The sequence below is a fragment of the Podarcis liolepis genome, assembly GCF_965112155.1.
Source record: "Podarcis liolepis genome assembly, chromosome: 3".
NCBI classification, from domain to species: Eukaryota; Metazoa; Chordata; class Lepidosauria; order Squamata; family Lacertidae; genus Podarcis; species Podarcis liolepis.
The window spans coordinates 110,727,715-110,754,166 of NC_139557.1; the positions used below are offsets into that span (position 1 = coordinate 110,727,715).

Sequence of the window (26,452 nt, forward strand, 5' to 3'; positions counted from 1 at the left end):
CAGAACAGCAGTGAGGAACCTTTATCAGACTGAGAGCTCGCACTCCATTGTGGGAACTTTCAAAGGGCTGTATGTCAGGGAAGGTTAGAGCCAGAGGCAAATTGGGGCAGGGGGTGCGTGGGCGGGCAGTAACTCTGCCGCATTCCTTGTTTTCAACAGGCCATGCAGAAGTCATGACCCCCGCCTATGCATCTCTCCATCCAGGAACAGCTAGAAAGGCACTGTCACAGTTGAATGACACATTCCACCTGGGGAAAAACACTTGGTCGGGGGAAGGTACACAGTAGGTCTGAGAGGAAGGGGTAAGTACAGCTGGGGAGGGAGTTATCTCCCAGTCTACCCAGAGAGGCAAGTGTCACTAGCAGCCTAATCCCAAAGCACACTGCACTGCTGTACGAATTGGAGCCTGCAAACAATCTATACCAATGCAATACAATGCAAGCACGTAGCATAATGCTTTGCTGGCACTGCAGCCGCATCATTCATAGCAAAAGGGGTGCTTGGAAATTTCTCATGCCATTTTTCAATTACTTTCTGGCAGCCCCATTTGTTTTGTTTTCTGGTCTATTATTGCCTCATATGTTTCATTTCCCCCCGTTAGTCTCATTATTCTTATTTTAAACAATCTCATTCATTTAGTTTCTACATTTATTGCAATGAAGACCCAGCCTGTATTCTGATGCCTGCACTTTTGGAGTTTTCCACCCAAATGACATGACTTGTGCCAATGTTGCACGATGCCCCTAAGCCCTCAGACATGCCAAGTTTCAGATATATTGGGGAAAGGGTCCCTGTGTAATACAGAATTAAATAGGTTTCCCATTCTCTAAGCATCCCAGTGTTTAGTGCTTCAGGCAGAGCAGTATTCATGCTTTCACACTTTCAGAACACCCCAAGAATCCCCCTCCCTAAAAAAAGTTCCCTAGATGTAACTATATATAAATGCAATACAAAGCAATGTTGTGCCCCTTTGTCAGTTTCAGAAATCCCCCCCTTAATAAACAAATGGGAGAAATTAAACAAAAGGATTTTAATTTGCGGTATTTCACATAGAAATAGATTAAAAATGAATGAATGTGCCCTTGTTTCATTTTTCATTTGTTTTTGAAACAAATGCATACCCCTAGCAATTCATTATTTTAAACTGCTGTACTAATATAGTAAACATGAATGTCGAATATGCTGCAAGGTATAATCTGGGATTGCAGAAAATTTGATGATGGCTTTGCCTTCTTTCATAAATCTTTCTAAAGGTCATTTCACACATGTATATTGATTGAGTGCACAATGAAGAAATAGCCCCCATGTGTGTGAATGACCCAGCAGAAGATGAGTCACCACAGATACAACTTTCACATCACCAAGTATCAGCTCAGACAGTGCTTTTCAGCAGAGACAGCTAAAACACTGAGTGGAGAGTTATGAGATATGGATTAACCAAGTGATAAGAGAGAGGGAAAGAGAAATTTATATGTGTATACTGGACTATTTTTTTTGGGAGGGGGTTAAAGAATTGCAGCAGAAAGTTTTCAACCAAGGATAATAGTATAATAACAACACAATCCTATGCATGTTTACTCAGCAATAAGTTCCACTATGTTCAATGGGGCTTACTTCCAGGTAAGTGTGAATTGGACTGCAGTGCAAGAAGGTAAAAATGTATTCAAGCCCACCAAATAAATATTGAGAATTTGAGAACCAGTTCTTAAGCTGTGTTGGCCAGTGCTGGTTGAGTTAAATAAAAAATAAGAAAAGCTGCCACGTACCATGCATCCATTTTTCATGCAGTACTATATACTGCCTGATATTGCAGTGTCATGAACAGAGCAAATTTTCAATTCCCATTTTTCCTTCCATTCACAGCAATAATTTGCATGCAATATAAATTATCAATAATACTCCAAATCGCACATCTCAGTGCTCTCACATCAAAGGAATGAATGTAAGCAAGAGAGCAAAATGTCAGAAAAATAACCCAGTCAAAGTGAAAATGATGTGGTTGGACTATTTTAGCTGGATCACGGCTCATATCCTCATTTGACATGAAATGGGAGCAATTCTCCATGTAGCTCTTAACCTGACATTTCCTGTAAATATGGGTTTCGGGTAATTAGTCTAACTAGACATCAAGGCATAATCCTTTTCTTCTTTCCTTTCCTCAGAGAAAATTCATTAAGCTTTCACAAGGCCTGTTGCATATGACGTACTGTCAATAGGCAAATATTACAGAATTGAATATTATATTGTCAGTAGATGAACATTCAGGCACAATCCCCGTTAAGCTTGAAAGGGGATACAAATATGTCTAAAGCCTTCTTGGTTTTTGCTTTGTTTTTTTTTAACTACACATGAAGCAGAAAACGTGACAATTTAAACGTGTCTTGTGATTTGGAAGGTCATCTTTAAGGCAGGGGTTGGCGATGTGATACCATGGGTGCATTGGAACTGCCCCCTGGCACCAACATACCTCTGAGAACACAAACACACACCATTACTCACTCTCTCGCCCCCAGTCATGATGTGGTGGGGGCATTTACCTTTTTCCTTCCTGGAGAAGGATATAGAGTTGAAGGAGGAAGTTGGTAGAGTGATGTTCTTTCCCACTTCTCTTTCCAGCTCTATGTGCTTATCCCCTGCTTGGTTTAATTCTACTGGACTCAACTTTTACCAACTCTGAGAGGGGATGTCATTTGGGAGACAAAATAGTGAACAGGGATGGAGATCTGTCCATGGTACTGTCTCAAAAATCCAAAATGTGCCCACGTGCCTAAAAATTGGCAGCCCAGTTGCAACTCTCTAGATTCAATTAGTTTTCTACCTTTTACCATTCCATAACAGGTCCTACAACGACGACGTTTAAATCTCAAGAATGCTATCATTACTTTTCATGTATTCTAAGCCTACCATAACACAGACTCAATAGGCTATAGGGCTACTTTTTTAACTGTGTCACTGACATTTCAAGACGCTAAAATAAAACAACAATTTCAAAAGCCATATAATAGCCGCTATTCTTTTTTTTGGGGGGGGGTTGGGGGCACAGTTGTCTAGAATTCACTGTACAGCAGCATCAAGATAATGAAGGGAAATGAAAGAATAAACCTACCCACAATTATAACAGAATGAAAAGGGTTTTATTGGTGGTTTATAACACATTCAGTGAAATTTAGTGTGTGGTGTTCTTATGGGGGTGGACATTCCATGCTCATCCTGCTATTAATCCAGTGCAATTAATTTGCTAAAACAATTTTCCTCCAGGAAAAAAGAATAATTAGGCATATTATACACCTTGAAATTTTAACCTAAAGATAAGCATGTTGATTTCAACAAGAGGGGAAAAAATCAAGCCTGTGTTTCATTTTTCTCTTTGAAATCAGTAGCGACAAAATGGGCTTCACTATGCCTAGGAATCCACTTTGTTTTTTCAATTACAGTACACTAACTCAATTTCAAACTTACCCAAATGATATCATACAAGGGAAACCTGGTTTGATTCACTCTCTCATCACAGGTAAACAAAACAAGGATAAAAGGCAAGCATTTCCCCACTCTTCTGCCGATTCTCCTATCTCTTCCTCCCGTTTTATTATAAAGGGCGTTGGTAAAAATGAAGCTAACAACTTAGGAAGGAAATCTCACCGGCTTCTGTAGCAGAAAACCAGTTGCACTCGGACTTACACATCACTGTAGTTGGGCCTAGAGCAATATTGTCCATTCGGTCACTATCTGGTGGTATCATCCTCGTAGCTGCCTTTGACAGTTTTACATTTTGCCAGGCATTGAGAAGAGAATACATACCTCAGAAGGTGACTCGACTTCAGCTCCCCTTCTCCAGCACCTGTCTCCGATCCTTCTTCCATGCTGCTCCCTTAATCCTGGAAGAGCTGCCCACCAACACTTCCAGCAATCTCCTTTAACCAATAGGGCCCCCCACCCCACCCAATTTCTCCTCTGAATCTCTCCATCTCTCCACACAATGCATTTCTTCTGCAGAGTCTTTCTAAGACCATGTAACAGATTTTGCTCCTCAGAGTGGTGAGATACAACAAGTTAACCCTTGCCTAAAATCCTGCCGGTTTCTCACTCTTTCCACCCCATGCATGACACTAAGATCATAAAGCGATTGGAAAAGGAATGTGCCACCTATTATGGTCTATACACTGTCTGGTATAATGGTGGTGCTACTAAGCATCAGGTACGGACAACAATGACTTTATTTATATGCAATTACTTTAGATTTCCTTTTAAAAATAAGAGCAGCGATTTTCAGCTTAGTGGTCGATTTTTGAGTCGGAGGGTCCATCTGCCTCTCTTTCCTACTTGCAACCCCTTACCTTGAGTCTGATGCAGTGTTTCACAGTACAAAACATACCTACCTCCCATCACCACAGTGCACCAACACTAAGTACACATGTTTGCATCACTCAGACATACATTGAAAGTATATATAGATGACATTCAAACAAAACTTTAAAGAAGGAAGGAAGTCATGTAATACCTTTACTTTTACCTATGGATTTGATGAAATGGTTCCATGAAGAAAGCATTGCCAGACAAAAAGAGAGAGAACAAAGAAGAGAAACAACAGTAAGAGTCATGTGTGTGTAAATGTAAATGCTGTCACAATTCAAGAACATGAAAAGAGACAAGGCATGAAACAAGTGTTTGAAGACAAATGGAAATGCAATTGGTGTCGCATTTTAAGAATGGCTGCTTTGCAACCTTCATGTCCATGCAGGAGAACACAGAACTAACCCATGCTTCATTTTCAAACGAGTGACACAGAAGTAACATGAACACTGACTTTAAAGGGAGCGGGGTTTGTACACGGTGATGGGGAAACACCACTTATTTCATCATGTTGCAAAACTGTATTCTGAGCATTCCAGAAGCCAGGAGCGAGTGCTTTCCGCATTTTCAAAACAGTCATGCATTAATGCAAAGCAGGACTCTCTTGCTAGGTACAAACTCAAGACTCTTCTCTTTCGCAATCTATCTTGGGAGTATGGCTCCCTTTGCTCTTTGTTGTGCTTAAAACACACAGCCATTTCCCAATCAGATCTCCACTCTTTTTTTATTTTTGCTGACAGTTATTATATTGCAAGTAGGGTAGGGGAGACAGTTGAAAAAAGAGAGAGAAGGAAATCAAAAGATTTGAGGAGCAAATTAAAAATAAAATCAAAATCAAAAGCAGTTTCTACGTAGCACTATTCATATTATGTATATAAATATATATATATATACACACAACAACAACAAAAAGGAAAAAAATAATGTGACTGCGATCATGTGCTTATTTGCAGCCCAAGAAAGCTCGCAAGCATTTGGCCATCATTTGCCATGATGGATTTTGAAGCAGCTACAGAAGAAAAAAGGAAATAAACCAAAATGAAATAAAGGAACAATGAAAGCAGAGTGGAAAAGGAGCAGAACCCATACCTTGGTCGCCCATCATCAAGTGCGCCAGACCTTAAAGGGAAACAAGAGCACAGTCAGCAATGAATAAGGGTGCACGGGAAGGTGGTATTGTCACAGTGACCCCAAAAAATGTTTTTTGCAACAGGCATCTGTTTCCTGTGAGATGTTTTCCATTACAGTGGAAAATTAAAACAGCATTTTTCAACCACTGGTTGGAATGCTTTTTGTGGGGTTGGGAATGGGGCAAAGGGGCCATTTGGCTTCTATTCTAACACAGATTAATGCTGCCCTGTACAGCTTCTTCCCTAGGCATTAAAGTTGGGCTGAAGACAAAAAAATAATAAGAAAATCATTTCAAGTTCAACAAATTCCTGGAACACTCAGTCTCCCAATTTCATCGTTTTCAGTAGGACGACACTTAGCTGCAAAATAGCTTTCCTTTTTTCCTCCCTCCCAAATTTCCAAACGTAGAACAGTGTCAACCTGAAGAATGGGCTGGGTCTGATCTTTTTCCCCTCGTTGAAAATGAGCATTTCAAACAATCAAACAAAATAATTCCTTTGTCACGTTGAAATGATAATGCAAGGGATGTCTCCTTGTTTGTGTGAAACATTTGAGTAGAATAAGGTCTGTTCCTGAGCAGGAAAATTGTTAGTCATCCATTGGGATGGAAGCAAATATCAGCATTAATTGTAACTGGGGAGAAAATCCCTTTGGTTCGGCACCAAGTAGTTTCTCCAAATTAAAATATGCTGTGCTTAAAGTACATTGATGCTGAAATCAGTTTCCCAATTAACTCTCCCGCCCCCCTGCCGATTGTGGAGAACTGAAGTTTTAATTGGGCTAAGCAAAGCAAGTTCTCCGAATCCATTTTTAAAAAAATGAGCTAAAGCAATAGCAAAAGAATTGGTATATTTTTCCCCCTCATAAGCAAATTTGGAATATCACATCTTGTATCCCCTTAAACAAAAGTTTAGCTCTTATGCCACTTTATAAATAGATGCTTAGCAAATTGGTTTAGGGGGGAAATCCAAATAGTAGTCATTTAGATGCCCCCCAAGCTATAAAATTGTGCTTCTCTCCCTCTGGAACAATTTCATGGTACATCCCACATTTTTGGGGGGGTTGGTTCACACAAAGAAGGTGTGCAATAGAATAATATGCTGGTTTTTGCTGGAAGGTAAGATTCCTAAGTTTGAGATTTTTAATTCACATAAAAAATTAGGCGCACACATATGACATATAACAAGTGATCTGGAGGAAGGAAATATTTCAAAAGCAGAGAGCCCACACCCCAAACACGCCGCTTCATATAATCAATCAGTTGACGAAAAAAGGTTTTAAACAATGTAATAAGTTTTTCATTGAACACAGTATGTCTTCTAAATTGACAATTAATCTGTATTAAGTATCTGGACACATGAAGAATCTTATTTTGGCTTCTGCTGCAGTAAACCATGTTTTGTTTTGTTTTTTACGTTTTTAAAATTCTGATCCTGTAGCATAAACTCAATGAGAGCCTCAAAAATTGCACGATTTTAGAGAAGACAAGATGGGAGTCCACCAGTCTATGTCAACTCTGCAATAAGTGTCAGTGTACTAAGTGAAGGAAGTTTGTAATGATTTCAGTCTTGTAGTTAGAGTTTAAGCTTGTTTACTCAGAAGTAAGTCCCACTTAGCTCCCACTGGGGCTTCATCCCAACTAACAGCGCTTAGGACTGCAGCTTTTGTCGAGCTGTAACTTTGGCTCATGAGTGTAGTGCTTTCCAATTCCTTTCCTTTGTGGATTTATAACTGTCTTTAGGATTGGAAATTGGATGTACCAGGTTCTCTGTGACTGAAGATTCTCCTCTACTGAAAAAAAAAAATCACTAAGCAATTTGTGCTTTTTGAATGAATATAACATATAACTGTATCACATCTTCCAAAAGACGTGGGCTCCTGAATTAGAAAGAGCATGCTCCATGAAACCGTGTCAATCAAAATCATTTCATGTTCCATGAGAAATATGCTCAAGGTTTTATGTCTACTAGTACCTTAATTTTCTCTTTTTCATTTATTTATTGCTTGTGAGATTGATTGGGGGGCGGGTTCTGGGGTCATAAGAGGGCTGGTACTGGAAGAGGGAACTGAAAAACTACTGTACACAAGTAAAACACAATATGAAGCACCATCTGGGTCCTGGGTTTCTTTAGAGCACAAGGAAAATTGTATTTTGCAATACGATAAATCACCGTGAAAATGAGCCTTTAAGGCAAGTTTGGTTTTGTCGTTGTTTTAAAAAAATGTGGGCAAGGGCTGAAATAAGTATCGGTGTCTTGGATACAATGGTTATGTTGGGACAGAAAACAAAACAAGTAAACCCCAAAACCCTGAGCATCTCCTATGTGCATAAAGTTGCAGGAACAAGAGTGAGACCATCAACGCTCTTTCCAATAGCTCAGGGATGGGCAACCTATGGACTTCCAGATGCTGTTGGACTACAACACCCATCATCCCTGGCCATTGGTTATGCTGGCTGCAGGTGATGGGAGTTGGAGTCCAGCAATGTCGGGAGGGCCATGGGTTCCTAATCCTTGTTTGCACACATTAGGGCCTGCACATTCCTACCACTAGTGAATGCCTGGAATTCTCTGTGGAGCCAAGGTGCATAGAATCCCAGCTCATTTTATTCTGACATATACATACTGAAATACGTAGAATGAAGGAAGCTCCCATTGGTCCCTCTACCTTAGTACTGGCTTCAGTGACCGGACGTGGCTCTCTGGGGTTTCAGGCAAGAATCTATCCCAGTCCTAACTAGAGATGCAGAAGAACTGCTTGCAAAGCATGGCCAGTTGTGTGGGTTTCCCAGAACATTTTGACTTGCATATCATAATTTGCAAATTTTCACCTTGCATTGAGAAATGTTCTGATGCCCTAGATCAAGTGCCAGGAACCTCTGGCCCTCTAGATGTTGTTGAATTAAGACTCCCACTGGCTATGCTTGCTGGGACTAATTGGAGGTTCTCCACACGTGTCTTACAAGAGTGGTCTTTATTTTATCTGCATTTAGCAAAAGTTTTGAAATGGCCAAGCTGGCCCAGTATTTATTTGCAATTGGCACCCATTCATTGTTACTGGTGAACTTATGACATGGAAAATGTTTTTCTTTTTTTTCCTTTTTAGGTGGATATTCTTAAAAATGCTCAGCACACAAGATCAGATTGTTTGTAAAGCAAAAAACAAACAAACAAGAAACTCTAGATAGATGTTTGATTAAATATTACTATGCACTACAACTAGAAACTTAGTGTCCACATTGGAGCCATACCCTAAAGAATTATATTTGCAAAACAGCCAGATTGGTTCAAGGTACTTTAGTACTTGAAATGATTCATTTAACATTAGAAATGATGCACCATGACTTCTTCTACGGCTGAGCATCATGCAAAAAAAGGGAATCATGTAAATGAGTCCTAAGAGATTTAGAATATATAGATATATGTACATGCTACAAGCAGATTTTTTGCATATTCAACTTCAACTACTACCCTTCGGCATATGCTAGTTTGCAAAGATGGGCCAATGATATCTCATGCCTGTCTTTTTATTTTATTTCCCCCCCTAAGGTCAATTTGGTTAAGGAAATTCTTGCTTAACAGAGAAAATCCTTATCTGCTCTTAATTAAAGTGGTTCCACAGAGTGCTGTGAAGATGCGGTGATGTAGGCTGGCTGAATATCTGACTCACAGTGCACTTTCATGTCAGCTGCACTGGACTCTCAGAAGCTATTCCCTTTCATTAAATCCTCGGCTCGGTTGTTTGAACTTTCCGTGTGTTCCTTTGGAATAGTCTTAAATAATAATAGTAATGATAATAATAATGATACCTCTGGATGGGAATGATTCTGCCTGAAAACAAGTCCAGGAAAAAACCTGAAGACAGGACCACACAACTTGTGAACCACCTGGCATGCCTAGTGGCCCAGGCAGAAGACAACCTTCTGCATTTTCTGCTAGTCCAGCACTAGACCACTATGCATGGCTGATATGAATGCAGCTTGTTTGATTCCTAACTGGGGGGCCTGGTCTAAAAGTCTCATTGGACCCCTGTAAATATCAAAGTAATCAACAATGAGAATAAATGTCCTATGCTTTACCTAAGGTGCTGCAAAACCCCCACACACCTACATGTGTTTTACCATGTAGACAAGACTATGTGTTAGTTTCCCACATTTGGGGTGGTTTACTTAAGGATATTAATTGTGCCCATGTGTACTCTCCTTTTGACCTTTGGTGTCTGAGATGCATATTTTCAGGAGTCGCCATGTGCTTTATAACTCCTTTTTTCTGTAATTGTAAAGCTATTTTAAACCAGATTTTCGTGCTGTATTTTAAATTGGGTAAATGATAATAATAGTAATAATAATGAGCAAAGACACCTTACATGAGAGGCACTTAAATCAGATGTTTGGGGACTGCAGCATAATGCCACAAAGAGCAATGAAATAATGAACAGGTATAAGACAGAACTGAATTCCATTTCTTCATATATATACTTTCTGTAAACCACCAGGGTATTTTGTGTCATAAAAATGTAATTAATAAATAAGAAGCTGCTAATGGCTCACATAACTAACTAATGTGGACATTAAGTACTCTTATAGAGGATCAGAATGAATGGCAATCAGTGCCAATTAGTTTAACAAATGGCAAATGAATGGCCTGTCTTGAAGTAAGGGCAGTTTTGCCAATGATTTCAGATTTTCATCCATCGTTTTATGGATCCGTCATTTCTCTCCCTCCCCTTATAGAACAGTAAAAAAAAAGGGGCGACAGCTTCTCTCTACACCAGGTTGGTGGTGTTCTAAAAGACCCTGAGTCACAGTATCACAATCAACCTCGGTGGCACAAGTCACGGGGGCTAGAGAGTCATCTCTAGATGTCTTTTTGCTCCCACTTACTGGTGTCAAAAACTGTGCACACAATATAGCAAGCCCCTCGAGATGCATGGAAGGGCTTGCACATGCTCAGAAGGCCATTCCAAGCTTCTTCTCCCTAACAGCAGTCCCTCCATTACACAACTGCCATTGGGCTTGCCCTAAGCAAGGACCAGGCGCTTCTGGTGTGACAATGGTGATGGTAGGCAGTAGTACTTATGGCGATGATATCTGTATGTGCAACAGCAATAAGACCACATTGCATGGTGCTTTTTAAAAAAACTCAGGGGAGCTTCAAAAGCAGGGTGTGGTTAGGGAACAACAGATTACAGTGGTGCCCCACAAGACGAATGCCTCGCAAGACGGAAAACTCGCTAGACGAAAGAGTTTTCCGTTTTGGAGGTGCTTCGCAAAATGAATTTCCTATGGGCTTGCTTCGCAAGACGACAATGTCTTGCGAGTTCCTGCTGGGTATTTTTCCTCCCCCCCTTTTTCTAAGCCGCTAAGCCACTTATCAGCTGATCCGATCAGCAGATAAGCCGCTATAAGCCGCTGAAAGCCGCTGAAAGCCGCTAAAATCGCTACTAGCGCTGATCCGCTAATCCTTCAATGGGCTTGCTTCGCAAGACAAAAAAAACGCTAGACGAAGAGAATCACAGAACGGATTCTTTTCGTCTTGCGAGGCACCACTGTAAAAACTTTCTGGGCACAAAAACCCTTACGCAAGGCTGCTGACTCTTCAAATGTACAAAAACAACGAGAAAGCCAGGCGATCCCATGATTAAGGTTATACAACACAAATCAACGTCCGTGTTCTTTCTCTCTTAGCTGCTAGGCCATTAGTGCATTAATGCTGACCAGAAAATCTCTCCTCCCCTCCCCCCACCACTGCTGAAACCAAGAGATTCTCCCAATTTCAACAGTGTATTTTAAAGGGGAGAGGGGCCAACTTACGCCGCCACCATGTTGAAACTTAAAACAGTCCCAGAAGGAAAGAAGAAAATCAACTTACCGTATTGAATGATAAGGAGCACCACTATAAACACTAACCAGGAGGCAAAACACTAAACAGGAGGGATAGGAAGGGTAAGAAAAGAGCTTAGGAAAATAAGATAGAAAGCACCCACCTTCCACATAGTTGTCTTCTGAAAGCACATAACAAGGAGGGAGAGAAAAAGGGAAAGAAAAAACATTCATTAAGCAGCATGCAGACTGGAACTTGCCTTTGCATGTGAGCATCATGCAAGGCACCGGACACCACATGCAAGTGATCCATTGCTACTATCCAGAAGGAAGTGGGGCAGGGGAGACCAAAAAGCACAGGGAGGCAGTGTTTCTTCTGTTGAAAGGAAAACCCCACTCCTGCAAGTGGTACAAAAGAAAAGAAAAGTGCAATATCTCAAGTGAAAGGGGTGATTGTTGTTTGTTTGTTAAATGGATCCACTATGAGTTCCTTAGGTTAGTCAATGATTTCAAAGGGTGCTCTGGTGTCCAATGGTTAATTTCTAAAATGAGAAATGAAAAAAGTGCCTGGGATTCAAGTCTGCCTCTGGATTAGAAACCCTTTCCTTCTTAATCCCAGATAAAGTGGGGCAGAGAGGCTGGTTGAGACCACTCAGTGGCCAAGGAAAAGCTGTCTATAAAAGGCCAGAGCCAGGTTTACTTCTACTTCACACATTGCAGGGGAAAGCTCTGGCATTGAAAAAGATACACTTGACTGCCTGCTCCTGTGCCTTTTAGAAAAGCTGGGTGCACAGACATATGGTTGCAGCAGGTGATGGATTTTGCTCTGCTTCTCTCCATGCCAAAGAAAGCTTCACTTAGCCAAATGTGTGGGCCAGGTTTATGCGTATGTTAGAGACCCAGAAGAAGGGCCAGTTAAAAATAATAACAACAAGGAAACCAAAAAAAGTGTCAACGCCTACTTTAAATCAAACTCTCTATACGTACAGCTGCACTACACACTTATTTGGGGTGTTGTACTGGTTTAATGGCTGTCACATTCCCCAGAGGGCTTTCTCTGTTAATAGATCATCTGCAATTGTTTCCAGTGAGTCCTGGGAAATGAGGGTTCAGCCAGTTTGCATCTCTCGTGGAGACATTCCGTGCGAGCTGCTTTCATGCTTACAGACTTTCTAAATGCGGAGCTGCCCCTAGAGCAACATAATGCAGACAGTGGTATCTTCTTCAACGGAGTGAAGCAGGTGGCACTGTGCCTCACAGGAGAAAAATGCTGCACCAGCCGAAATCACCTCTTTTATTCACATCTGTTAAAAGTAGAGAATCCAAGGCTAGCTCCAAGTTTAAAGCGACTCTCTGCAACATGACCCGACATGGACCTATCTCAGCAGGTTCCCGGACTTGGGTTCATCTGCCAGCAGCAGCAGTTGATATCTACAAACTACCATTTTAAAATCCCTTCCATGCCCCTGAAGCACAGTTGCTGCAAAGCACTGCAAAGAACTTGTAGACCAGTTTGAAGGGAAAGCGCCAGAGCCCCAGCAAATGATCTAAGGTGTCAAGAACTGGTGCTAAGCTTCCTTCCCTCTTCTGTACTCTGGCCATTCTACACCAGCCCTCCCCAACCCGATATACTTCAGATTTCAATGAACTACAACTCCTATCACCCATCACCTTTGGCCACGCTAGCTGGGGCTGAAGGAAATTAAGAGTCAAGCAGACACCATCCTGGCCATCCCTGCTTAGATTTTTCACAATTTCCTGTGAAAGTTGCACTCCTTCCAATCCATGCTGAATGCAGCTATGAAAGGCAAAGGCTATTTGTCAAAACTACAAACTACTTAGAAGCAGTGCCTAATTCCAGAATAATTCCACCTTGCTTGTTTAAGGTCAAACTGTATAATCCTAGTAAACAGGCTAGGGAAGTCTTAGGAGGTCAGTAGTACAAAAGAGTGACAGCAGCATAATCATGTCTACTTACTGTAATGAAACTACTTAATCCTGCATTTCACATTGACAGTGATAATTTCTCTTGAATTCACAATCAGTAAAATATCTCATTACTGCATATAATTATTGAAAATATGGGGAGGTAACTGGTCTAAATGCAGCTCTCACATAGCTTATCCATGACTATTCTGATTGCAGTAGAACTGCACCAGGTAAAGCGATTTGGAGAGCATCAAACCGGACACTCAATCCTAACCAAACTGGTACATTCCGGAAGTGCATAATCCACGTACAGCAGAATTGTTTCTTTCCATTCAGAAGCTGTCTTCACTGAATCCATCAAAACTTAATTTTGCCAAATGGAGAACTTGGAAAACAGCATATATGCTCCTGAGGCAGTTTCCTTTATAGCTAAGCACACAAGCAAACTATGCAGTGTGTTGAATAACAGTTGGGGGACAGGAGTGGGAAGAAGAGTAACTTTCCCATTGCTTGAAAAACTCTGGTTTTGCAGTCCCCGGCAGGCAGCAAATGCAGAAGCTGGAGGAAATCTCTAAGTGTGGTTGGTGAGCTGTGTTTGGCTTGGTGGGTCACATGTTCAGTCCTACACTATAAACATAGGGTTTGAATTGCTGGCACACTGATCTCACCACAATCAAACGAGTATTCTGGTGCTCCACAGATTTGATGTAAGTAGGATGCAAAAATGTACACACTATTCTAGCCTATAAACTCAGTTCACACATAACAGTAAGCCAAGCCATGGTTTAGCATGTATGTGCAAACATGTGGGATCTTAGGAGAGAAGATGGCATTGGTTTTCCTTCCCAACTCATCTGCCAGCTGCTGTGCTGCTGTGAGATACACCACGGTTTGGTTTAGAATGCTGTGACTCATGGTTCATCTTCTCCAGACAAAACACAAGGTACAGACCAGGGAGGGGGGAAGTATGGATAAAAGTAGTGGTTTGACTAGAATAAGACAAACCATATGCCTGGGTTTGGATTAAATGCTAAGCCAAAGAATGGCTTAGCCCACAGCTTCACAGAAGCATCAGGTCTGGAGAAGAAGCAAATCAGTTGCAATCTCCTCCATGGGAACTTGCTTGTTTACACGTTCACGGTTTGGTTTAGTGTCACCTCTGAATGGGTCACTGTGTGAGATGAGAATTAAGGAGCTCCAGCGTTCTGATGTAAGTGAGATGCAGACTACCCAAATGTACACATTGTTTGCTTGTTTATTTCATAACGTTTATATACTGCTTGATTATAAACAACAACCACCCTCAGAGTTGTTCGCAAAATGAAGAAGGCAATAGAATTATGGTTAAACAATCAAAACAACTACTTAAAACACTTAAAGAATGAAAGCCAGCAATAAATTAAAACACATACACACCAACAGCATTCTAGGTACCAGGGCAGGTTTGAACCTGTGTTTGGAAACTGGTCAGTGCCTCTGCATTAATTAGACCCTACAAAATAAAGTAGTCAACTAGCGCTTAGTGAAATGATGCTGGCCAGTAGCAGGCCATGGAAAATAGGGAATGAGACAAGCTTCAGGGCTTGGCTTGTTCAGTCAATGCCTATGTAGGAGAAAGGGAGGCAGGGGGCTCTGATTCCCAGTCCTAATTAATCTACAAGAAGGCAAGAATGGAGGTACAAAGCACCTGAAACTTTCACACATATTATGCGACTTGCCTTGTAATTGCATTATTACCCTATTTATTAACCTCTGCAAGCCCCCTTGAATGCTGAGGTTAATGGAGATGTAGCTTTCTTTGTTATTACATAGTCAGGCTTGAAAGTCATACTGAGGCTTTTTCGGTCCAGCATTCTTATTCATTTGTGGACCTCCTGAGTGGTCAAAACCCACAGTCCGTATGGGTGGGCTGTTTACTGTTATTGTTTGTTATTATGGTATGTATTTCTGTGTTTTCATATTGCAGACTGCCCTGTGATCTTCAGATGAAGGGCGATATAGAAATTTTAACAACAACAACCATTTTTAATGACAATGTTGTTATTATTTATGTAATTAGCAAGTTACCTTGGCAGATCCTTTGGTGCCAATATGCAACCAGGAGCCAATATACAACCAAGCAGCTCATTTGGTTAGAGCACAGTGGTGATAACGCCAAGGTCGCAAGTTTGATCCCTGTATGGGACAGCTGCATATTCCTGCATCCCAGTGGGTTGAACTAAATGATCCACAGGATCCCTGTCAACTCTAATGTTCTGTGTTTCTATGAAGGTCCTGCTTGGAGTATTTAAAGACCTAACCAACCTGGAGCCATGATATTTAAAGGACTGTTTTTCTCCTCTGTGTCCTCAGATGGGGCACTGCTGAGAGTACCATGTGCCCCAGAGGTGTACAAAAAACCACAGGATTTTAGCATTGCAACTCCAGCTCCCTGGAATCAATTACCTACTGAGATCAGACAGGTGCCTAGAATCATGATCTTTATGAACCTACAGCAGCCATTTTTGTTTAGGAAGGCTTTCCCTGATGTCCAAGCCAGCCATCTGTGGAAATTTTATATCTGATGAAACTGGTTCATTGTTTCTAGAGCTGGAATGGCTGTTGTTTTCAAGGTTTTCGAGTTCGTTGATGTTTTAAGAGTTTGCTGAAGAATTCAACAAACAGAATCTTATGTTTCTGTGCTTTGTTGCGTTTTTACTGCATACGCCACTTCAACAGCTTCATGCTGTGAAGCAATCTATAAAATTTGATTAATAAATGAATATAAAGAAACAAAAGGCCGAGCAAAGGAAGATAAATCAATATATAAAGAATACAGAAATTTCTGGTGTTTGGAATTACATTTGTTCATCTCCCACAATCTGTTGGGCCAAAAGAGGCTCCCTACCCACATCCTAACTCGAAGGCCATCACCTGCACTGCAATAATTATGAACTTAGGGAGCTGCTTTTGGCTAAGTCCATCTAGGCTGAATGGCAGTGGCTCTCTGGGATTTGAAACCCTTTCGAGTCCTATTTGGAGATGCCAGATATTGACATTTTGCATGTGAAGCATGCTGCTTTGCCATTGAGACACAGCCCCTTACCCTAATTAAAGAATATATATATATATATATATATATATATATATATATATATATATATATATATTCTTCAAATATTCAAAATAAAAAAATTCCTTCCAGTAGCACCTTAAAGACCAACTAAGTTAGTTCTTGGTATGAGCTTTTGTGTGCATGCACACTTCTTCAGATACACAGTGTGAATGCACACGAAAGTTCATACCAAGAACTAACTTAGTTGGTCTTTAAGGTGCTACTGGAAGGAATTTTTTTATTTTGACTATGGCAGACCAACACGGCTACCTATCTGTAACTTCAAATATTCAGTTCTTGCTCAGCTATACGTTAAGCGGAAGCCTTAGGCCCCTCTTCCACTTTTTAAAACTTAAATTTGCTTTAAAGTTGTGACCTGAAGCAGACATATGTGTGGTGTGCATTGTGAAGGCTGGGCTGGGCTGAAGAACACCTTTGCATTTCTGCATGTGGCTACATGGGCAAAGCGATTAGTAAGGCTCCAACACCTGCCATTTCAAGGGTGAATTTGGTGCATTAGATCGCATGCTTTCAAGGAAAGTAAGGAATGAAAATGATATGGAGAAGAAAACGTCTGATGTACAAAAACAAGAAGATCACCAAATTAGATAAAACCTGTGGGGAGCGGGGGGGGGGGGGAGTAAAAGGCAAAACATCCATCCAGAGGTGGTGGATTTAGGGCAACGCGAGCAGTGTGGTTGCATCAGGCACACAGCCAAGGAAGGTGCCTTCTTAAAGCTTGGTAAAGACTTGCCTGTCTTTGGGAAGAAGGTGTGAGGGCTCTGATGGAGTCCTAGAGTCCTCCTACCTCCTTCTAAAGCCAGGCTGGTGCTTACCAGGCATTGGGAAGGAGGTAGAAGGACTCTAAAGGTCTGCCAGGGCCTTGAGCCTCCTCCCCAAAGCCTGGCTTAAGCTAGTGCCACAAGGACTGTAAGGCAGGCATCAAATGGCCGTGTACTGGGCGGCATATTACTAAGGTGCACCCCCTGATCCACCTTGGTTTCTATGGAAGAAAGTGTATTTACATAATGTTCTAAATGAACATTATCTTTTGTTTAGAAGCAGCGGGTCACTTAAATATAATCTGCCACATACAGAATTTTCAAACTGAAAGACTGGATTGCTAATTCATCGGTGTGTGAAAACTGCAGCAACTGATGCCATAAACGTAAATGTAGAATAATAGTAATAATAATAATAATAATAATAATAATAATAATAATCCACTCATCTAGCTGGGTTTCCCCAGCCACTCTGGGCAGCTTACAGCATATATCAAAGCATAATAAAACATTAAACATTTCCCAAAACAGGGCTACCTTCAGATGTCTTCTAAAAGCTTTATCTCCTTGACGTATGAAGGGAGGGTGTTCCACAGGGAGGGTGCCACTATCGAGAAGGCCCTCCACCTGGTTCCCTGTAACTTCACTTCTCACAATGAGGGAACCAGCAGAAGACCCTCGGCACTGGACCTCAGTGTCCGGGCTGAACAATGGGGGTGGAGACACTCCTTCAGATATACTGGGCCAAGGCCATTTAGGGCTTTAAAGGTCAGCACCAGCACTTTGAACTGTGCTCGGAAACACACTGGGAGCCAATGAAGATCCTTTAGGACTGGTGTTATATGGTCATGGTGGCCACTCCCAGTCATCAGTCTAGCTGCCAGATTCTGGATTAGTTGTAATTTCAAAGTCACCTTGAAAGGTAGCCCAACGTAGAGTGCATGACAGTAGTCCAAATGGGAGAAAACCAGATCATGTACCACTATGATGAGACAATGTACAGGCAGGTAGGGTCTCAGCCAGCGAACTAGATGGAGCTGGTAGACAGCTGCCTTGGACACAAAATTGATCTGTGCCTCCATGGACAACTGTGAGTCCAAAATGACTCCCCAGCTGAGCACCAGGTCCTTCAGGGGCATAGTTACCCCTTTCAGGACCAGGGAGTCCCTTACACTTGTCCGTCCCCTGTCCCCCAAAACAGTACTTCAGTCTTGTCAAGATTCAACCTCAATCTGTTAGCCACCATCCATCCTCCAACCGCTTCTAGACATGTACATGGTAGATGGTAGATATCTACATGGTTCCATAAGGCTGCAATCTTATACACACTTACCTGGGAGTAAGCCCTACTGAACTCAGTGGGGCCTACTTCTGAGTAGATCTACATGCAATTACTCTGTCACTCTCATATAAAACAAGAAACATGCTGGTTTAGTTTCCCTTGGATATAAACAAGTGAAAACAACGGCAAGCCAGTAGGCTGAACAGTGTCCAGAATTGTCCTTGCCAATGTCCGTAGTAAAGGGAGATCAATGAACAAGAGAGAAAGAGAGAGAAATTACACTGCCCTTTAAGCTATTTGATGTCTTTGAAGGCAGAACCACAGGAAGTGAAGCACAGGTGCGGGACTGATGAGAGTTGTTCCAATGGGGCCTTTTCTATCCATCACTGCCACACTGATCAAAAGCCAAGGAAAAACAATTTTTTCAGAGCATCAGTTCACTACGGGCCTCACTCAAGCCAAAAGCATGGATAGGGAAGAAGCTACATGGGATGGTAACACTAGCAGCTTCCAGTACTGCCACACAATGTAAAAGAAGATTAGCCATACTACTTTTCCATACATGGGAAAGGATGTAGAAGAAAAAATTAAAAAAATCCTTCCAGTAGCACCTTAAAGACCAACTAAGTTAGTTCTTGGTATGAGCTTTCGTGTGCATGCACACTTCTTCAGATACACTGAAACAGAAGTTGCCAGATCCTTCTATATAGTGAGAAGGTGGGGAGGGGTATTACTCAGAAGGGTGGTGGGAATGGGTGATTGGCAGATAGCTGAGATGAGCCTGTTGACGACTCTTAACGACTGCAATAGGTCTTACAGGAAAAGGCAAGGGGTGAGAAGGTGAAAAATAGCTAGTCATGTATAAAAATAGCTAGTCACCTTCTCACCCCTTGCCTTTTCCTGTAAGACCTATTGCAGTCGTTAAGAGTCGTCAACAGGCTCATCTCAGCTATCTGCCAACCACCCATTCCCACCACCCTTCTGAGTAATACCCCTCCCCACCTTCTCACTATATAGAAGGATCTGGCAACTTCTGTTTCAGTGTATCTGAAGAAGTGTGCATGCACACGAAAGCTCATACCAAGAACTAACTTAGTTGGTCTTTAAGGTGCTACTGGAAGGAATTTTATTATTTTGACTATGGCAGACCAACATGGCTACCTGATGTAGAAGAAAGTCAGTGTCTCAACATGCTGTGATCTAAGGAAAATGCAAGATGTAGATAGGCAGGTCCAAGAGTTCTTGCCTTTGCCTAGCAGGTCCTCATTTCACATTTTTGAAAAGCACTATCCCAGAGATGCTAGCTCTTATCTCACCAAATCCTACTGCTTTAAATGAAGCATAATACTCCTCCAGGATGCAAAAGACTCTCCTCCTAGAAGAGAGGGGAGTGGTTGTGGGCGGGAGCTGAGCTCCGCCTCCAGCAGGGGGCTTCAGCCCCCTGCCTCCCACTCACCTGGCTGGCGCCCATGCCCATCAGCAGGCACCCAACCAGGTGCCTCCAAGGGGGCGTGTATGGCAGCCTATATGCTGCGGCGCCAGCCCCTCCTCGGCCTCACTCTTCCTCGCCCCGCCATGAGTCATCCACCCTCCACTCCCTTTTAGCTCAGGGTCTTATTTTCTTTGGCCTTGCTATGGACCTCAGGTTGGTCGCCCTGGTTGTCCGGGGGGCCTGGTAGGAAATTTTCCATTTGGCATTAGGCTTTTTGGTTTTTTCGCCTACCTCGTAGCAATCGTCACAACTTTTGTGGTATTGGTGGGTAGGTTAGGCATTGGAATAATGTGTTGTGGTGTCGAAGGGCTAGGTGTGGACATCGCCCACGCCTTCAATTTTTGGGTATTCCGTTAAAGGAATCTGGCGGTTGTGTATTCTGTCCGATGCCTGCTTGGCGGGAGGCCATGGCACGACCCTCGGTGACATCAGGGGAGAGCCTATAGTTGGATTAGCATCAACAGGCTCCACCCACTGGTGAATAAGCCCCCTTGGTTTTCGACTCACCTCTCTCTGAGGGGGTGGAGTCAGCTGTCGTAATCCAATGCCTAAGCCAATACCTTTTCACTTGCTGTAATCAATAAAGTTGTGGCCTTTTCTTGCCCATTAACCTTATATCTCGTGTCCTTGTGTATTCATTCCACCTTGAGGGGCTCGGGTCCTCAAACCACAACAGAGCATTATTGTGTTGGTCATTAACTTTCACACTTTGTTACAAAGTTTGTGGAAGCCCTTAAGTGTGAAGAAGGATGCCCTAGTCATCTTAGCTGATAGGGCACCCTTATTCTCTACACATTTCTTAAATCCAGTCATTGCATTATTTGTGACCACATCCACCAACAATCATAACCATAATCATTTATTATTTGTACTCCACCCACCTGACTGGGTTGCCCCAGCCACTCTGGGCGGCTTCCAGCATATACAAAAACAAAAAGGCTCATAAAACAAAGCACTGAGATAAAAATTAGATTCATAAATATAGCAACTGCAAACCATACTAGCTGGATTCATAAAGTCTAAGCAGGTGAGAATTATAACTTACTCCGGTAGGGAAACATCCCTCCTGACCTTGTGCTAGTATACTAAACTCCATAATCCAGCCTATGGCTGACAAACCAGTAGACCTACAGCTTGCCTGGGTTCTTCAAGATGTGGATCCCTATATTACTTTGCTAAATTCCTAACAGCCGTCCTCTCGTACAAGAGACGGAAAGGAATGTTAGCTGATTATTGATAGTTATAAGAATTTCCTACAATGACATCAGACATTGATTTTAGTGTAGTGCCTAAATTTTAATCTTAATCTTAAATTTTTCTTCTGAATTGTTAATATCTGTCCTTGTGAGCTGTGAATTATGTTATATTACTTGTGGCTTGTACGAGCCCATTGTTTTATTTGATTTGTTTTGTTGTGTTGTGTTTTTATGATGGGCGTAAAGCCAAATAAACAGTTGTTGGTACCTGATGTAGTCACAGGTCGTTGCTCCCCATCCACTACCACCACACACCATGATGCCTTTTCATGCTCAATTCATGGTGCATGTCTAGAATAGCCCAGAACAAAAGGCTATAAGGCCCTATCTAGCCCAGCATCCTGTTCCCCAACAGTGGCCTATGGGAAGCACATCAACAGGACATCAGAACAGAAACTCATCTTCAGAAACCAGCTGCCGCATCACCTTTTTTGAGATGCAGCCATCAGAACTATACTCAGTATTCAAAGTATAGTCGCATCATGGATATGTATAAGGGCATAATAACAGTCACAGATTTATTTCCAAGTCCTTCCTAATGGTCCCAATCATGGAATCAATGGTCCCAATCATGGAATTTGCCTTTTCACAGCTGCCATGTATTAGGTTAATTTTTTAATGGAGCTATTGGGAGAGAAGTCATTGGTTTGTTTTTGTTTTATTATGTATTTTGTATTCTCATTTTGTATTTTTTCTGCCTTGCAATGAAGGGCAGTATACAGATGAAGGTGGTAAATAATAATAATAATAATAATAATAATAATAATAATAATAATGGTGGTGTCTTGGTTCCTCATCACCAGTTCAGACTTCATGTCTATATATATAAAGTTGCAATCCCCGTCTCCAAAATGTGATTCATTTAACAGTTACTTATCTTGAATCACAATTGCCATTTTGATGTCCATTCTCCTGGTTTAGGGAGATAAGAGCATAAGGAGAGCCTGACGGATCAGGCAAATGGACCATCTGGCCCAGCATGCTGTTCTCACAGTGGCCTAGAAGATGCCTTTAGTGTTAGGATATTTCCGTTCCACCTTAAGAGGGAGCAGGATGTTTGTGTCACAGCCTGCGTATTTCCTGTATTTTCACAGGATGTTTCTGTTGTGTCTTTGCTTTCGTTTTCTCTCTCTGTCGGAGACACTGACGCAGGCAGTCATGTCTTTCTTTGTTCTGATCAACACTGAATAAAGCTTGTAAATAATGCTCTCCTGAGTGCAACTTTTGGCTGTGCATTATCTGCTGACAGAGTGTGCATGAGCTCTAGAATGTGGCAAGATATTTTCTAGAAACTCATGTCGCCAATTGCTGATACTGCGTGCCTACCAGAGGTCGATGGATCGTCCGGCAGACGGCTTGGGGCCATGATGGACTTTTTCTCCCTGGCAGTATCCCAAATCAGAAATCAGAAGGTGAGCTCAAGAGCACTCATCATCCTGCAGTTTCCAGGAACTGGAACTTCTTTGTGTGCCTCCTCCACGAGAGGCCCATAGGGTGGCAACACAAAAATGGGCCTTTTCTGCAGTGGCTCCCCATTTCTGGAACGCTCTTCCCAGGAAAGGTTCAGCTGCCAGTTTCCTTATACACCTTTAGGCACCAGGCAAAGACGCCCTTCTTTAACCAGGCCTCTGGCTGATTGACTGATTCAATGCTCTTTTGAATGTGTTTTGGGAGGGGGGATTATTACTTTGTTTCTGTTCCTATTTCTATTAAGTATTTTGTATTTCTTTATATTGTGATTTTATGTTGTGAACCACCCTGAGATCTACGGGTAGAGGGTGGTGGACAAATTTAATAAATAATAATAATAATTACTGCCTCCAACTGTGGAGGCCGAGAACAGCCATCATGGCAAGTAGCCTTGTGCTCTATGAATTTGTTAACTGCTCTTTTAAACCCATCCACTGCTTCCTGTGGGAGTGAGTTCCATAGTTTAACTATCTGATACAATATACAGTCATACCTTGGGTTACAGATGCTTCAGGTTGCGTGTTTTCAGATTGCGCACTGTGCTGAACCCAGAATTACGGGAACAGGTTTTGGCCTTTGCGCATGAGCAGAAGCACTAAATCGCACTTTGCGCATGCACAGAAGAGCCGAATCGCGACCCATGCATGCACAAACGCGGCGCTGTGAGTTGCGAATGCTGTGGGTTGCGAACATGCCTCCCACACAGATCACGTTCACAACCCGTGTGTCCACTGTAAACTTTGCCAAATAAAATACATAACTATGACTGCACTGTAAATATCTACTCAAGATGAAGAGACTGAATCACTGGAGATGGCAACATAATGCATGCTAATATTTTAAGGAGGTATCCCCTGAAAGGCAAACATGCTAATGGCGGTGATATAAATAAAGCCTATTCCTGAGATGGCTTTTGCCATCAGGATATAAACTACAGAGCCTTTTGTGGGCTGTCTGCACACAACAGAGGAAAGCTGGTGAGCAACAAAACATCTTCCCACTATTTTCTCCTTTTAGTGATGTGTCTTGCATGTAGCGGGGCTTCATACATCTTCTGTCGATGTGATGGGGCTTTGCCAGCACAAATGCATTCAGCAGGAATCTGTAAGTCACTGGGGAGCTGTTAAATTCCAATGAATTCAGTAAGAAAAATGCAAGCTTGATTGTGGTTGCGAAATTGTGTCCTAAGGTTAATGTCTATGTAACCAACAGCTTATGGCTGCAGTTCATCATTTCAAAGGGAGTTGCTCCATTGGTCTTTGTCCCAGCATGCCTCTCTGTTTCCCGAAACTTGGCAAGAGCTTCCTCCATTGTCATCTGAAGGAAACAATCTGCAATACGCTCTTGCTCAGAAGCCCTTTTTGTTTGAAAAATACTGGCTTCCAATACAGAGCCAGAGGATGAACAAATCAGGGAACAAAGGTGCAGAATTTGGCAGATCAGGAGTGGAGTCAGGGCTATGAGTGGGGTTAAAATCTGGAGTAGGAGTGTCTACCTCTGCTCAAATTTTTGTAAGTAGAATCAAAGATTACTCAGCCTACAGTGATCATGCCTCCTGCTTTGATTCTGCTTGGAACCTCAAATGACCACCCCTTTCTTTCTTGCAACCAAGAAACCAAAAACAAAATTTACCATAACTTGGAAGAAAGTGGGGCCATTAGAGGAAGAAGCATTGTGTGCTCCCACAGACACACAGAGTGCCATCTTTTTCCAGAAGGAACTGGGATGGCTACAAGTCCCAGGAAATCACGATGCCCAGGAAGGAAAGAGAGTCTCCAACAGGAAAAGACTCTCTGTAGTCCTGTGCCAACTTTCTGAGGGAGGTTGGAATATCAGAGAAAGAAACCACAGGATTTTGGAGGATTTGTAGGCTATGCATTTAGCAAATTATACAGGGGCTGAAGGAAGGCAAATCCTTTTTTGTTTCAATCATGCCAAACAATTTGGTATCACCTGCAAACTTGGCTACCTCACTGCTCATACTTAGCTGTAGATCATTTAAGGCTAAGTTAGAAAGCACAGGCCTCAATGTTGATCCTTTGGGGAAACTCTACTTTCTGCATCCTTCTGTTGGGAGAACTGTGCATTTATTCCTACTCACTGCTTTTGGGTCCATAAGTGGACTTCTTCATTATCAAAATATATTTTTCTAGCTTATCAATTGTCACCTAGCTGAAGAAGTTAGCCCTGTCTACTGGACCACCATGGTTATCTGCTCTGCTCCAGAATCTGATCCAGAAGTACAGGTACTTCCAGGAAGAAGTTGCTCTTTGGTATGGCCACAACAGCATACACAAGGGAGATCTTCTGCTGGTGTAGGTATTGGGTGGACCACTCAATTCTGGGTTTATTTTTTCTTGGTTTCTCACTTTTTCAACCTCAACTTCAGTTTTCCCCATTTCCAGAGGAATGTTCAATTTTTACATAAAAGTCTGCACATATCCTTTCACAAACATTTATCCTAATATGTCCAATTTTTCCTAGTATGTGCATTTCTTAAAGCAATCTCCCCATAATAAAATGGATTTCTTGGTATGTGGTTTCCACTAATGTATGCCCCTTTCACTAATATGCACATTTTTCATATGCCTTCTTTGGTCAGAATTCAGAGAAGTGCTGATTTCAAAGGAGAGGTACATTTTCAGTTTCATGAAGTGCAAAATTGGTATGCTTGTCTTGAAATTCAAATTCATTAAGCAACACTCCCCCTGCCCCATCCCCATCTTATGTGAGACTCTATATGCAAATGGAACTATATAATTATGTAAGATCTAGAACTTCAAAAAAACTCATGTCCAAATTTCCTTTTCCTTCCTCGTTCCTTTTTCCTCATATGCTATGTATTTTAGATTGTAAACTTCAGGGCAAGAACTTTTGTGAGCCACTCTGGGAGCCTCTGTGACCCAACAGAAGGGTGAAAGTGCTTAAAATAAGCACATAAATAATGTAAACTTTTATTTCATATGTTGGGTTATTCTTTTCAGATCAGTGCAGGACATTAGGGGAACTTTTACTGGAACAGAATGTCTAGTAGCTCTTATGCTTGTATTTAAAAGTTTCCCTTTGGCCTTAAAGAAAATCTATAGAAAGTGATGTAGGACAGGACTCAGAAAAGAGCTACAAGAATAGTCTATGATCTGGGAAACCTGCCTTACAATAAACAGCTTAAAGAGCTCAATCTATAGAGTTTATTGAACAGAAGGTTAAGAGGTGCCTTGATCACAGTCTATAAGTACCTTTCCAAGGAAACTGTGCTTGATACTAGAGAACTCTTCATCTCAGCACAAAATAAACGTACAACAATTATTAAATGGTAAGGAGCAGCAGCACATTTTTAAAGTAGGGATTACCATATATTGGCCATACAGTATACGACTGCTACATGTTTTTGGAAGCATACCTTGCTCAAAATATTTCTGCTTTGCATATAACATTCCTTTAGAAACCTTGCATGTCTCTGTAATAAACTTCATATCCAATTCCTTTATGTACACCTGTCAAACTTTGTTTCTTTCTCTGCTTAGAAAGGCAGGATGCTTACACATAGACCTTGGATATAAATATGATGCATGGAACAGGCATTCTACAATAATTCCATAATTCCTTAAGTATCATTTGTCCAGGGGGGTGGGGTTTGAGGGTGAATTTAGCAATAAAGATGTAATTTTAGAGATTGCTTTAAGATCTTTGCGAATAATTTGATTAAACTTTCTAGATAGGAAACCCTCTTTCTTTACCTCTCCCCCCCCCCGTCCCTCCCCGACCTATTTAACAATTTGATTGCTTCATCCAGTCCTTGCTAAGTCTGCCGAGAAAGACAGCAGTGGGCAATGTGACTACGAACA

The 26,452-nt window shown here is 41.8% G+C and overlaps 1 protein-coding gene across 48 annotated transcripts in view; it reads right to left on the reverse strand.

The window, feature by feature from the left end:
* The window catches only part of NRXN1 (neurexin 1), a 1,011,196-nt gene that overhangs the window by 871,313 nt on the left and 113,431 nt on the right, over positions 1-26,452 (reverse strand). For 26 of the 48 annotated variants that reach the window (XM_083494081.1, XM_083494078.1, XM_083494072.1 and 23 more), the window contains exon 3: positions 5,440-5,469. In XM_083494081.1, the coding sequence (XP_083350207.1) occupies positions 5,440-5,469 (30 nt within the window). Of the gene's footprint in view, positions 1-5,439; positions 5,470-11,466; positions 11,485-26,452 lie in introns of all 48 variants that reach the window. The other 22 variants (XM_083494041.1, XM_083494088.1, XM_083494084.1 and 19 more) reach the window with 1 other exon arrangement.